This window comes from Macaca fascicularis, chromosome 6 (genome assembly GCF_037993035.2).
Source record: "Macaca fascicularis isolate 582-1 chromosome 6, T2T-MFA8v1.1".
Lineage (NCBI taxonomy): Eukaryota > Metazoa > Chordata > Mammalia > Primates > Cercopithecidae > Macaca > Macaca fascicularis.
In genome coordinates, this window is record NC_088380.1 from 44,839,974 (window position 1) to 44,854,713 (window position 14,740).

Below are 14,740 nucleotides of genomic sequence, written 5' to 3' on the forward strand. Positions count from 1 at the left end.
ATTTCTCAGTATATTTCTTTAACCTTTAAGTTTTCTGCACCATAACTTGTATATTCATAGGTTCTCTTCACTGGTTCTCCAATAAAATAAAGTAGGAAATAACTTAGATAATTACCATTTTGCCTCTGCCTGAACTTGGCACATAGCTCAGTACTCATGAGACTGTAATTTATATTCTGGAACCAGATTGGTAAATGCACTCTTACCATTCAATACTGTTGCATCTCTCCAAACTAGTCCTAAAACTTGCTGCTTTCCTCATCTATTTGCTCCTAGAAAGTGTTGTGTGATTTCAGGTTTCTCAGGAGACTTATTAAACTCACATGCTATTAAGCTAAAACTGAACTCATTCAGAGAAAGTGATAAGCTATTTGTTACAGTTTTCTCAAATAACTCCTTTCCTAAAACAAAATGCATATATAGAATATCTTAGAACTAATTCTAGAGGATGTCGATTTAGTGGAGATTTTCATGTAGGAAGTTTATTGGGGAGTGCTCTTGGGAGCTTCTGAGAGGGAGTGAAGAAATAGGATTGAGAAAAGGAAAGAGTTGATATGAGACCAAGACACAACAAATGTCTCAGCTCATTTCTCAGGGGATGACCCTATAGAATAATCCGCAGTTGTGCAAGGGGGCACGATTTATGAGTCTTCACTGAATGTCACTGCCCTGCTGGGGCCACACAACTTGCATTTAGCCATTGGGGAATAATGCCTTGTGTCTAGGATCTGGGCAGTGCTCCACGCGTGTACCACCCAGGATTCTAAAATCTGAATTGTTTTCTTAGAAATAGAGATGATAGGCATGTTTGTCCTCATTTCCCAATTTATTTAGGCAATGATTAAGAATTTAACAGAACAGGTGGTTATACAGGACAGAATATTCAAGATAGATTTGTCCATTTTCTTGTGCCCCCTAATCCCTGTGGATTAGAGAATTGTCACTTTCACTTTCTATAAAAGTGATAGTTTGTATTGGTTGGGGTAAAAAACTAAATTTTTGTTAACCCATTGTTTTACTAATACATGTAACTTTTCTAGAAGCCCTCATGCTAGTAGGGCTGACCCTTCCTTTCAAAAGAACATCATGAAATATCAGTTTCTTTTGGTCTTTAAACCAGTCATCTAACAGACATTTCACCTCCTTACCACCTCCTGTGGTAAGAAAGCCCTGTCCATGCTTTGGTTCTTTTCACATTATCTTCGCCTCTTGTATTCTGATGTTTAGAAAGCCCACCTTCCCAAGAGGAAAAATTGTGGTTCAGGAACAAACTACTGCCTCATGAGCTGGCCCCATGCCCAGGAATCCACAGTGCTGAGAGAGGCATAACTTTAATATAAAATGATGATCTAGTCAATAGTCAGAAAAAGATTTTCTGGAAAAGAAAGAAATACTACACAAATCAAACTTGAAATCTGTGTAATGAAATAATCCCTTGAGCACATGTGGAGAGTTTGAGGGTGACCCAGTCATTACTTTAGCACATAAGGAAACTTTTAATAAATGTTCACAATTGACCAGAAAGGCAGGAAACCAACACGTGCTGAGCACTTAATTCTGGCCAGTAGTTATAGAAAACAGTTAACAAATATGATAACATTCAATCCTAATGACTGTCCCAAGTGTTAGGAATTATTGTCCAAGATTTTTGTTCATTCTTTTTTACCTTAAATGAGGTAACTTTTCTAAGTTTACTTCTAGAACTTGGCAGAGTTGGGATTAGAAGTTACGTTTCTCTGATTCAAAAGTACATGCTGTTCCTCCCAAAAAGTATCCACAATGTGAGATGTGTCATTAATGTGAAACACCTTCATTATCATTAGAATTGCATTCCTGAAAAATTGAACATTGAGCTATAAAGAATATCATTCTGATTTGTTTTATTTTTTGGAAAGTAATATATACACATATAATGGAAAGAAGAGTGATTTTAGTCAGGATACCAGCTTCATTATCTAGCAGTAAGCTCTGGGAAGTAAAATGAACTTCAATTTTCCCATTTATAAGATTAAGATATTAAAGTAGAAGGATAGGCCAGGCTCAGTGGCTCACGCCTGTAATCCCAGCACTTTGCGAGCCCAAGGCAGACAGATCACAAGGTCAGGAGTTTGAGACCAGCCTGGCCAACATGGTGAAACCGTGTCTTTACTGAAAATATAAAAATTAGACATGCATGGTGGCATATGCCAGTAATCCCAGCTACTCGGGAGTCTGAGGCAGGAGAATTGCTTGAACCTAGGAGGAGGAGGCTGCGGTGAGCCGAGTTGTGCCACTGCACTCCAGCCTTGGAGACAGAGCAAGACTCAGCCTCCAAAATAAAATAAAATAAAATAAAATAAAATAAAATAAAATAAAGTAGAAGGAGAGAGATAAACATTTCAACTAATTTGCTGCATTTGATATAGCACCCAAATTTTAAACAAGTTTTCTGGTAATAGGGCTGTGTTGTGTCTTAAAGTCCATTTATGGTATTTTGAATGCTGAGTGCTCCTATAATCACCTAGCATTGGGTTATCCCACCATAATTGTATTTCTTTTGCAGAGGTCTATTTTGTTGAAGGTCTGTTAGCTCCTTGCTTGTTTAACTAACAGCACAATGGAGACAGAATTTCACATGGTGAAGACAGGAGGATAAGATACAAAGCACTGTCAACATTTTAGATATGATTGGCTTCACCAGCAAATTACCATCGAAGGATGGATTTTCCCCCAAATACCCACTAGACAATACATCTTCCCGTGTGAACTTAAAATTAGATAAACTCACGGTTAGTCTAAATATGTAATGAACAGAGATCACAACCAAAATGGAAAAGATTATTAAATACTTAGCAATAAACCTAATGAGAAATGTGCAGACCATATAACAAGGCTTGAGGAAAAGAAAAATTAGGTACGTGGTTGGAGAAAACTCAATATTATAAAAATGTTTATTTACCCCCAATTAATGACATTTTTGGCTATCACAACTGGTAGAGCATTACTGGCATCTGGTTAGTAGAGGCCAGGGATGCTGCTAAGTATCCCTGCTGCAAGGTACAGGGCAGTCCAGTGTAAAACATCAATAGCACAGAGGTTGTGAAATATTTGCCTTCAACTGTCTTTAACAGAGAAAATCATTAATATAGATGCTCTTATGAGTCAAGTATAATTTGAAAACAAAGGTTCTTGACCCAGTAGTTTAAATTTTTAGTCCAGATCTTAAATTTGCTTTTACTTTCCTATAACATTAAAGGACAGCTTGGGATTTTTGTGTTTATCAAAGAGGAATGACAGATTAGAAAGTCTGTGAAACATCAGGTGGTGATTAAAGAATTATGGTGCTTAAACCTGGGTAGATGTTAATGGTTCAAAAACATTTTAAAGAAATAAGATAATTAGGAGAGAAGGTTTGGCAAATGGGACTGTATTTACAAAAGATCCTTGTAACTTTTGGCTACATAACACAAAAATTCCTTTATTTTATTCATTGCTTGTTCCAGATGGATTTACTAAATTGTTCAGAGAAGGGAATCCTTATTATTTACCTATCTTATAGTTGCACACAGTAGGAACATAGGAAGGAACCAATTTAGTAATGCATTTGGACTCAAAAGTTAATTCTGCAATTCTATTAGGAAAAGGAAGACTAAAAAAGACAGAAGCTAGGGCTGTAAATGGTTGTGGGACCATGTACCTATCCCTGGGTATAAACTTCCATGGATAGGATGCAAAGTCACTGGGATCAAACACATGCATTGGCAGGGCATAAGAGTTGCTTAAGAGAGCATCTGATTTCTAAGATGAAGACTAGTAATATAAATAGTCTTCCAATGTTCTAATCTGAAGTGAGAAATATTATTTGAATATATAAATTTTGAAATGTTGGCCAATTCAATTACTTTATAGTTATGTCTCCTTGATCGTGTAATTTCAAACATTTTTGTGTAAAAAATCATTAAGAGAGGTGTTACTCCATAAAAACTGTTATAAATTATCAGAAGCTAGTAGAGGCTGCCATGAATAGAATTATATTGTATGTAATGGTCTGATTACATTTTTTATTATTTCTCTAGTAAACAGAGAAAGTCAAGAAAAAGGATGAGTTTGTGTCCTTTGTAGGGACATGGATGCAGCTGGAAACCATCATTCTTAGCAAACTATCACAAGAACAGAAAACCAAACACCGCATGTTCTCACTCATAGGTGGGAACTGAACAATGAGATCACTTGGACTCGGGAAGGGGAACATCACACAGCGGGGCCTATCATGGGGAGGGGGGAGGGGGGAGGGATTGCATTGGGAGTTATACCTGATGTAAATGACGAGTTGATGGGTGCTGACGAGTTGATGGGTGCAGCACAGCAACATGGCACAAGTATACATATGTAACAAACCTGCACGTTATGCACATGTACCCTAGAACTTTAAGTATAATAATAATAAAAAATAAATTAAAAAAAAAATCACAACCCTCAATAGCATGTCTATTCCACACTAAATTTTCTGGCCTACACCAAACTCACCTAATTTGCATATTGAGATATAGATCAAATGTAGTTATTCGAACCTATTATGTGTAGGGCCATTCAGACAACCATACAAAGACTTTAAGGGAAAAGTGTACCATAGTCACACGGCATCCCCATGACTATGGGAATATTAAAAAAAAAAAAAATCAATGGGTTGATTAAGCAAAGATTTACTGAGCAAAACTGTACATTCATGCCTTAGGAGCTTGTTAAGGATTTTTTTGTTAATATGAAGGTTGGAGCAAACAATTCTTGTATTGACTTATGATTCCAGGTGTGTAAGACCACTTCCCAACTATAAGTTCTGTGGTCTTAAGTTACATGCCCCATATTAGTTTCCCAGGATTTCCATAACAAAGTATCACAGACTGGATGAATTGAACAACAGAAATGTATTATCTCACAGTTTTGAGGGCTAGAAGTCTGAAATCAAGGTGTTGGCAGAATTGGTTCTTCCTGAAGGAGAATCCGTGCCCCACCTCTCTCCCAATTTCTGGTGGTTTACTGGCAAGCTTTGGTGTTCCTGGGCTTGAAGACTCACCACCCCTAATCTCTGCCTTCATGTTCACCTGGTGTTCTTGCTACAGACTGAATGTTTGTCTCCCCAAAATTTCTATGTTGAAACCGAATCCCCAATGCAATGGTAGTAAGAGGTGGAGGGGGCCTTTGGGAGGTGATTAGGTGATGAGACGAGAGCCCTCTTAAATTAGATTAGTGCCTTTATAAAGGAGATCCTGGAAGCCTCCTCTTCCCTTCTGTCATGTGAGGATACAGTGAGAAGGGAATCATCTATGAACCAGGAAGCGGGTTCTTACCAGAATTCAGTCAAGCTGGCACCCTGGTCTCAGACTTCCAGAATTGTAAGAAATAAATTTCTATTGTTTATAAAAGCCACTCTATAATAATATTGTTATAGCAGCTTGAATGGACTAAGACAGCTCTACCTGTGTGCAAGCAAGTGTCTAAATTTCCCCTTTTCATAAAGACATCAGTCAAATTAGAGGTCCACCCAATTCTAGCCTGACCTCATATTAACTAATTGCATCTACATTGACCCTGTTTCTAAATAAAGCCTCATTGGAAGGTACTGGGAATTAGGACTTCAACCCATAGTAGCCCGTATGTTTAGTTTCTTCCAATACTAAGTTTAATTAATTTAAATGATTAGGGATAATTTTATCATGAGAGAATACTTATATGTGTGGAAAGAAAGAGAAATGTTTTAAAATGGGGAGAATGTAACAATAATTCCAGGTTCTCAATACTAATTGCCTCCAACAATCTCTACAAACATTACTATGGAGTCTTTACTCACTTGAAGCAGCTGAAGTAGATGATTGGTCTAAATAAAGTCTATAATTTTCTTGTGAGTCTAATAAGGGAATACGTATCACATAGCTATTTAATATAACCCGGCATTGAAAATGAGGAGAAAGAGAAAGATAAGCTAATGGTTGCAGTTGAAATATACTGATTTGACCATTTCTTAGGAGACCTTGGAGGATGAAATGCAGAACTTTATAAGATGAGGAGAAATGATTGCTGACACTGACTTGAAAATCGCATTTAGTTTCATGTTTTGCTACATGAGAATAAACACAAATTGTAAAATGCAGTATCTGATTTGCCAGGAAAGCAAATAAGGTATTGTTTGTATCTTTACTTACATTCATACCATATTTCAGTGTTTCTCTCTTGTTTTCCTCAGTGGGAAAACCCCCTAAAACGTATATTTTTCTTGTAACATTTTATAGGTATTGACTTAAACACCATTGATATCTAAACATATTATGTCACTGAAAACAATGACTATCAAGACATTTAGTGTTTATATACCTGATGTTAAAATCTCTTTAATGCTGAGTTGATTCGATTAGTGACCCCAACCCTAATACTTCTTGTAACCATAAAAAGCAGTCTTTTAAAAATTGTAATACCTCATGAAACACTGGTTTTAATTTACTTCTCCTTGAAAGACCTCGCTGGGAATATTTGCATTGTCAGCAGCTTAAATTGACCACAGAGATAATAACTAATTTAGAAAACTGTAAGATGATTTAGGCATTTAAGATGTGTATAAGGTAATTAAAACCAAACGTTAGGAGAGCTAAGGCCTCACTGTAGTTGGTTATTCTATAGCTGGGGTCACTGCCTAAGTTGTATGAAGGCATATGTTCAATTTACGGTTGTAATGAGGAACATGGGGTATTTTGATTCTTCATTTGCTGTGCTCATCTCTAGAGGATGCAATTGCCTGTATTAAACAATCAACATGGACTCTTTTGTGGCGGATAATAAAAATGTGTAAGATAATACATGCCACATGCATGTATGTTTGGCATATGGCTTTTCTCTGTGTATGAAATTGTTGTCCTTTGTTGCTATCATGGAACAGGCTCATGGAAATGTTCATTATTAGCCACTTAGGAACAAGACCAATTCCTTTGACCTCATTAGTTTGATCATGATTATTCCATTTTAACTAATACATGGTATTTATGAAGGTGTTTTCCACAGATTATTCACTTGCAAGGGCATTTTGTGTTGTATTTTTTACTATTCTGCAAAAATAAAGATAAATAGATAAAGTTTAGGTAATAAAGTTTTCTTTTGTCACATGTTGAATGTAGTTGAATGTAGTAAAAGAAAAATCAGGTTTTTTCTTTTTTCTTTTTTTATTTTACACTTAAAAATGAATGACATCAGGGTTTCAGAATTTTTCTATATTTTGATATATTTGAAAATACTAGCACATACTCTTGGGATAAACTGAAAGAAACATTTATAACATCATGTTGTGATACAGGTTGAAGTAGAAGGACCAGCTTTTTATTCAGTGAAAACTTGCATTCATGCCAATATAAAGTCTGCAAAACCACAGTGAGCCTAGCTATATCCAGGACCCTACTCTTGGCTTAAAACAAAACAATGCAAATATAATCTTTCGATGGTAAAGAACATATGAAAGAGAAGGATCTTGAAACCTTTCTGATTTGGACAAACAGGTGAAGAATAACTGGAATTAGTGGGAAATATAGGAATAGAAAATGTGTTTACATCATAGTCTCATTTAATAAGATGTAGCAAACAACCATTTGGTGTTTGCACCTGCAGCACTGCTGTCTCCTTGGTGTACGCTTCTTCACTAGTTGCAGTTGTGTGGGCTGCCAAAATCTTCACTTTGCCTCTCTGTGGTCATATCACTGAAGATTGGTCAATCGCAATGCCCAAATCTCTTATACTGATTGGTCTAGAGGTTGGTATGTGATCCAAACCTGGCCAATAAGGGTTACATCTAGGATGTTTACCTTTTTGGATCTTGCAGGAAAGGAGTTTGGGGTTTTTGGTTTTGTAGTAGGAGAGAAGTAGACTCGAAGCAATCTAGCCTAACCAAATAAAACCAATAAAAGGTAAGAGAAAATGAATGTCTGAGAGGAAGCAGATCTTCGTTGCTTCATTTCTAAGTACTATAGAACTCAGAGTTCCTTTTTCTCCTGAGCATCCTTCAAAGATATTCCTCTTCCTTTTTATTTTTTATTTTTTTCAGTTTAAGTTGGAAAAGTCCTACTTCATGAAATAAACAAGAACTCTTAATCAATATGGTATCTGTTTGCATGTATATGTCCTACTTCTAATGTACTAGACATCTTCTCTTAAATATTTTAAGATATACACATACATATATATATGTGTGTGTATATATATATATATAACTTTATTTAGACAAAATTTGAACCAGCTAACCCTTCACTAATATGAAAAAGGTAAATTTTACTTCACTGAATAATCATAAACCTTGAATTGGCAGCATCCAAATTATTAGAACTGTGCAGCATTAATGCTGATCTATGTAAACTGGGTTCATAAACTTGCTTGGGCCCTGGAAGCAACTTGCATTATTATGTATTTTTTCTCTCTAATTTTCAAATCAAATTCATTTGTCATTCATCCCCTTGAAATCAGATTCTGCAGCCACCTGGCTTTCCTCCAAAAGTCTTCCATTGTTTCACAAGCCATCCTCGTTTCCAATTCATTTTTCTTTATCCACTCTGTAAATTAGGTGGACCTGAATACTTAGGAAAGATTGAAAGCATTTGGTTGTTATTAAAGTAAGGATAGCTAACTCACACATGTGAAACATTAAAGAAACCTTACAAATGTTTGAGTAATTTATTTTTTCTGTTGTTGTTTGGGGCTGTTGGGCATTTAACCACATCCTGCCATGCACATACTTGAGCTTCTCTCTTTATTACCAGGTAGAGTTTCTGACTAATAAAACAAACAAGGACAATATTTTAATTTTCTTTTCCCAACATTTTTATTGTTTTTATTTAAATGTAACATGCTATAACTGTTCGGCCTTTTGGGAGTTAGGAGGAGGGAGTGATTCTATACCTTTATGAGGAGTATTTTCAGAAGCAAAACTCAAATAGACACATATTTGTGGCTGATGCACTTTAACTTTGTGGGCCTAGGGCCATACTCCTACAGAGGCAGAGCTCTCAAAATCTCCAATTTTTTTTTTTTCAAACCTACAACATTCAGGGCTGAAACTGATTTTTTTTTTTTTTTCAGTAGTTGCAAAAGGGACCAGAATTCTATTTCCATTTGAAGCAAATATGCCACTTTTAAATGCAAAAGAATGTCATTACTACTTACCAAACAATCTTCCTTCCTTCCTTCCTCCCTTCCTTCCTCCCTTCCTTCCTTCCTTCCTTCCTTCCTTCCTTCCTTCCTTCCTTCCTTCCTTCCTTCCTTCCTTCCTTCCTTCCTTCCTTCCTTCCTGTCTTTCTGTCTTTTCTCTCTTTCCTTTCTTTCTGGCTCTTGTTCACCCAGGCTGGAGTGCAGTGGCAAGATTATAGCTCACTGCAGCCTCAAACTCCTGGACCCAAGAGATCCTTCTGCTTCAGCCTCCTGAGTAATTGGGACATGCCACCACGCATGGCTACATTTGTTTTGTTTTGTTTTGTTTTGTTTTGTTTTGTTTTGTTTAAGAGAAGGATGTCTCCCTAGGTTTCTCAGGCCTGTCCAGAACTCTTGGACTCAAGCCATCCCATCTTCCCACCTCAGCCTCCCAAACTGCTGGGATTACAGGTGTAAGCTACTGCATCAGGCAGGATTTTTGTCTTACTGTGAGGGGAGTGTGGGAGAGACAGGGAGATGTTTTCTATTTTTAGTGTCTGCAAACTGTAATACATTTTGCTAGAAGCTGTTTTAGTGTCTTGAGTACTATAATGATTACTGTTTACACATAGCCTCTTTGGTAATCTAAATGGCTATGTGAAATAAGAATCCAGTTTGTGCCCTATTTGCTGTTACTGTGGTCATCCAATGTGTATTTGTCTCACCAAACATTTAATTTTGGTTGTGGGTGGTCTATGTTTATGTGTCAGGTGCAATTATTATTTTAAAATAAAGGAAAAAAAGATACCTAGTTTTGATAGGAACACATTACATTATAGCTCACAGACTGAATTACCAATTGAATTTTAACATCCATATTCCAACCACAACAATTAAACATTTTTATAATCTCGTTTGCCAAAAAACAAGTTGGAAGTAAAGTATGATGAAATGCAATTTAAGCTATAAGCCAAAAGACAGTGCCTCAAATGTGTTTCTTCTGAAATACAATTTTTTTGAAGAATATGACCTTTTATAGGATTATTTTATGCAAAAAAATTCTTCATAAAGCAATTTTAAAAAATAACAGATTAAATGGAAGTGCTGGTTAAGTACTGACACCTATAAGTTTATAAGAGAATCACAGAACACCAGCCTTTCAAGAGGTTAAACTTTAGTAAGACACATTTAGTGAGTCTTTTTTTTGTACCAAAATACTGTGTTCAAACAATAAAACACTTTTTCAAAACAAGAAATATGAAGCTAAAATTGCAGCATCAATATACTTTTATAGGTATTGATTAAAATTATTTAGAACAAATAGTATTTTTCTACATTTTTAAAATCACCACAGACACTGCAAATAAGGCTTATGTATTTATTTAGTGGAATACAATGTGATGATGATTGGTAAACTGTTATGTACTGTTTTCTATACCTGCTCTAACAAAATGAATTTTGATATGGTTACATTATGGAACCTTGTAAAGCTCTTTAAATTTACAGAAAACAAGTTTTATTTGGTTTTGTAAAGATGAGGTCATACAGCTTGAACAGGTTTTTGTATATGGTTACACATATACCAGTATACATTAGATTTGCTCAGTTTAAGTCCCTGGGAGAGTTGCACTTAATATCAAATGCTTTGATAGTTCCTTTGGGAAAGATGCATTATGTGGAATTTACAGAGGGTTTTTAGAGATGTGGACAGTCTCTTTACCTCCATGACATATGGCAAAAAATCACGAGTAAATAATGAGGCGAGGCTACTTAAATTTATTTAGCAATTAATTTTCCTTTTTTAGTATATTCTTGGAGGTAAATTGATGTATTGAAAGAGAGGAATTTGGCCTTCTGATCTATTTATTGAGAGAGGAAGCCTCGGAGAGTAATGTATGGTTTCAAGTGATAGCAGACATCTCTCACTCAAGACATGGCACAGCATTGCCATATTTACTGTTGATGGTTATTACTGCAGAAATACAAATTAAGTCAACTGATAGCACATGGGCACTAATACTGCTTCCCTAATCCCAACTCCTATTTTTGAAGTGTTTGCCAAGTTTTAAAAACACTTTGTCGTGAACATGCATGTGGTGTGCTGAAGAAAAAGAAAAGATAAAGACAGCTGCTGAGGATACTCTTTAAAACCCCAAAAGATATTTAACATCCTATTAAATAAATAACTTAGAAAGCAATAGAAAGGGATGAAGGCAGAATGCACAAGCATACCATACTATTTGTATTGTTAGAACAGTTTCACACTAACATGTTTATATTTTTAAATTCTATTCAATTCTTCCATGAGACCACATCCAGAACTCCTTTGGTTGTGCATATGATATGACCCAAGTGCTTTCCAGTAAATGCTTGCGTGTATTACTGCTCATTGATTCATTAGGCTTGAATGAGCAATGAAGTCTTTGATATGAGTTCGTATTCCATAAATAACTTTCCCGAAGATCATTCATTCAACAGATTGTTCTATGTCCTTTAAGTTCTATCTCAGAAGTTTCAAAACAAAAACCTAACAACAACAACAACAAAAACCCGGCCACAATGTTTTTCACTTGGGAATAACTTCTATCCCATTTGATCTGCCTATATCTTGATTATAAGACATGATACAGAACTAATTAAAAAAACATCATATGTCAGCAGTGAATACAAAAACCTTCAAAGTCTGGCTTTCTTTTAAGCAAGCAGACATCTGCAACATGTCTTTGCCTTTCAAGCTACTGTCTTCATGAAGAATACCCACTATTCTTGGCAAAAGAGCCATGGTTCTGCTGCATCCACAAACATTGCCTTTCTCTATGAGTGTACCACCATTGGAAGAAAGTGAGCAGAGGTGTTTTTCCTTCGTGTTTTCTGTCCTCTCCTTGGAGCTCCTTTTCCATTCAATGCCACATACATTTGCCTCCCATTATGCTGCCAGTTAAAGGATGCATAGGTATTGTATCCATTTTCTTCTATCCTCTCCTTCAGCTTACAGTCATTGTTAAATTCTTTCTGCAAAGGAAAAACAACAGACTCTTTTATTCCTATGGTGATTGTACTTGATTTCATTTGATACAAATGATCCAGAGAACTCTAGTCCAAGGATTCTGTTTGTAGTTGCCATCTGTACCTAAGGTGTGTGCTTAATACATAATGTCAACAATAGAAAAGTAAATCTCAGAGCCACAAAACACATTCTGTTTGAAAGCACATGATACATTTTAATTGATCATCATAGTCATTTTTTGAAAGCTGTTTTAAAAAGCTGATGCGCTTTGAATATTACATGGTTTAAGGGCCTAGAATAATTGTCAAGAAGTAGACATCCCACTAACAATATTTGTGATGAGTCAGTAATAAATAATAGTGTTATAAGGCTTCTTTTACAGTAATAACCAGGGGCCCAATGGGAAAAAATAGAACTAAAGGAAAGATATGGGCTTGTCAAGTTTGCAAACTTTACCTACAAATCCACAATAAATACACACACATATTCATAAGAAAGCAGATCTTATAGCAAAACCACAATAGTTCTACATAACCAAAAAGGGGGATATCTTCCTTCCAAATATCAAATTTCTCAATTTAATGAAATTATTTGCAATATTCTATAGCTTGTAATTTTGACAGATTTTGCTCATGAACTCCAGGGATTGAAACCTAGGACATGGAATTCCTCATTTTGTGAACTACTGTGTTGAAGAAATTGTGAGCATGGTGAATAGCAATGCCTATATTGTATAAGCCTAAGGACTTTGATCCTGGGAAGTTCCATCCTATAGCCATAGAGCTTTGGTTTTGTTCAGGAGGCCAGCTGGATTTAAGGAGACATACCTGGACAAGGCTTTGCTCTCACTCACTCCACAAATCCAGGATCTTACTCTGGAGTTAAGAGGAGGTACCTCAATGATCTCAAGACTCTGGCTTTAGAAGTAAGCTCTTTTCTTATACTCAAACTAAAGTAGTTAAGAAGCTAAGGAATTGGAGCACTTGCCCTCTGGTTCTAACTTCTTCATCCAGAGCAAGGGCCCCGTAGGCATAGTTCAGTTGAGGACTCTACTTGGCAGTTTCTCTCACCTTGAGACATTTTGAAATTTCTACAAAATTCCAAATTCCTGAAAATGTATATGTTTATATACCTAGGTGTCTACAGGATATATCACAATTTTGAACATCATCAGAACCATAAGAAGCAGATATATTTTATGTTAATGTTACCAGCTCAAGTTACCTGTCCTGAAATATTTTAGTCTTAAGTACTTCTCTTCTATAAAGTAATATTTAAACATAACATTCAAATGATGATTTAACTGGCTGAAAGTAAGAAGGAAAGGTAAATTATTTAAGGTAAGGATTTGGATAAAACAAAAATAATTCTGTATTTCAAAGGAATATAAATCCTTAGTATAGATTTACTTTTATTCTCTTTATCTCAGTCTGTCTAAAACGACCTACTTTTCAAAGCAGAGTGAATTTTTAAAATATGGATAATTATGTTCATTTCAGTAAATGGGGTACGTTTAGAGGCTAATGAAGGACTGAGATTATTTGAGGTGATTTCGTATTTCAGATGAAGCTATGTAGAGAAAAGTGGGAATGTATGCTTCATTAATTTTCCTCCCAAAAATTAATTTATAGAGTAATGTTTCTGAAATTGAAGTGCACATGTATCAGCCTTTTCTTTCAGATGTTTTAAATATTTGGGCCATAGATCAAAGGTACGAAAATCTCTGGAGAAGGGGCCTCGAATATATTGTTGACAGGATCTAAGAAAATCATAAGCAGTAATGTATAAAAAGAAAATTCAGGCTATGGCAAGGTCTCAAAAGCAGGGTTCAGGGAGTTTCTTAAAAAGAAGTTTGGATTTTTTCCAGCTACCTGAAAAATTTCTTTGGTCTTTAAATCATGCTCTATGAAGGCCTATTCTATTTAATTCCGTTTTATAATTTATTTACTGAATCCCATCAGTCAGGAGAAAACTCACAATACAATAGATACATTGCTTTGATAACGAATAATGAAAATATAAGAAAGGTATATAGTTTCCAAAAAGAAATAGAGGAAGATCATTCAAGAGAATAGATATAAAACTGGTTTAATCAGTCAATCTGAATCTTTGCCCAAATTAGATTTTTAGGAGGGCTTATGGAATCGATGGATACTGTATGAAACAAAAAAATGAAGGTAGAAATTACAAGAGTTGTCACCTAATATACAGAATTATATTAGATATGCATTCATAAATTTTGATGTTAGTCCTATTCCATTCTGAGCAGAACATTCAACTTGAATAAATTTTTTGTTTAATTTTAACAAGCCATAATTTTTCATTATTCCTAGTAGAAATGTAAAGTCACAGAAAAAAGAATATTATGGTTAGACAATGAGTTTCTTTCTGAGACAGGCTGGAAGTGTAAATCATGTTCTGTAATTGACTGAGCTTCCAGGAGAGGTTAGGTTTATGCAATGTATAACTGTGCTCTGTACAGTTCTAAGTGCTGAACAAATAGCGGGGGACAAGACTGACCTCGCTGTCTCCAAGGTCACAATCTACTGGGAGAAGACACTGAACAAAAAACACATTAATGAGAGAAATCTCAGCTAA

The 14,740-nt window shown here is 35.5% G+C and overlaps 1 protein-coding gene across 2 annotated transcripts in view; it reads right to left on the bottom strand.

The window, feature by feature from the left end:
* Positions 1–9,252: 9,252 nt before the first annotated feature.
* FGF10 (fibroblast growth factor 10) overlaps positions 9,253–14,740 on the bottom strand; it is an 85,855-nt gene continuing 80,367 nt past the window's right edge. For both annotated transcript variants that reach the window (XM_045393693.3, XM_045393692.3), the window contains one exon: positions 9,253–12,147. In XM_045393693.3, the coding sequence (XP_045249628.1) occupies positions 11,950–12,147 (198 nt within the window). In that variant the 3' untranslated portion in view covers positions 9,253–11,949. The remainder of the gene's footprint in view (positions 12,148–14,740) is intronic.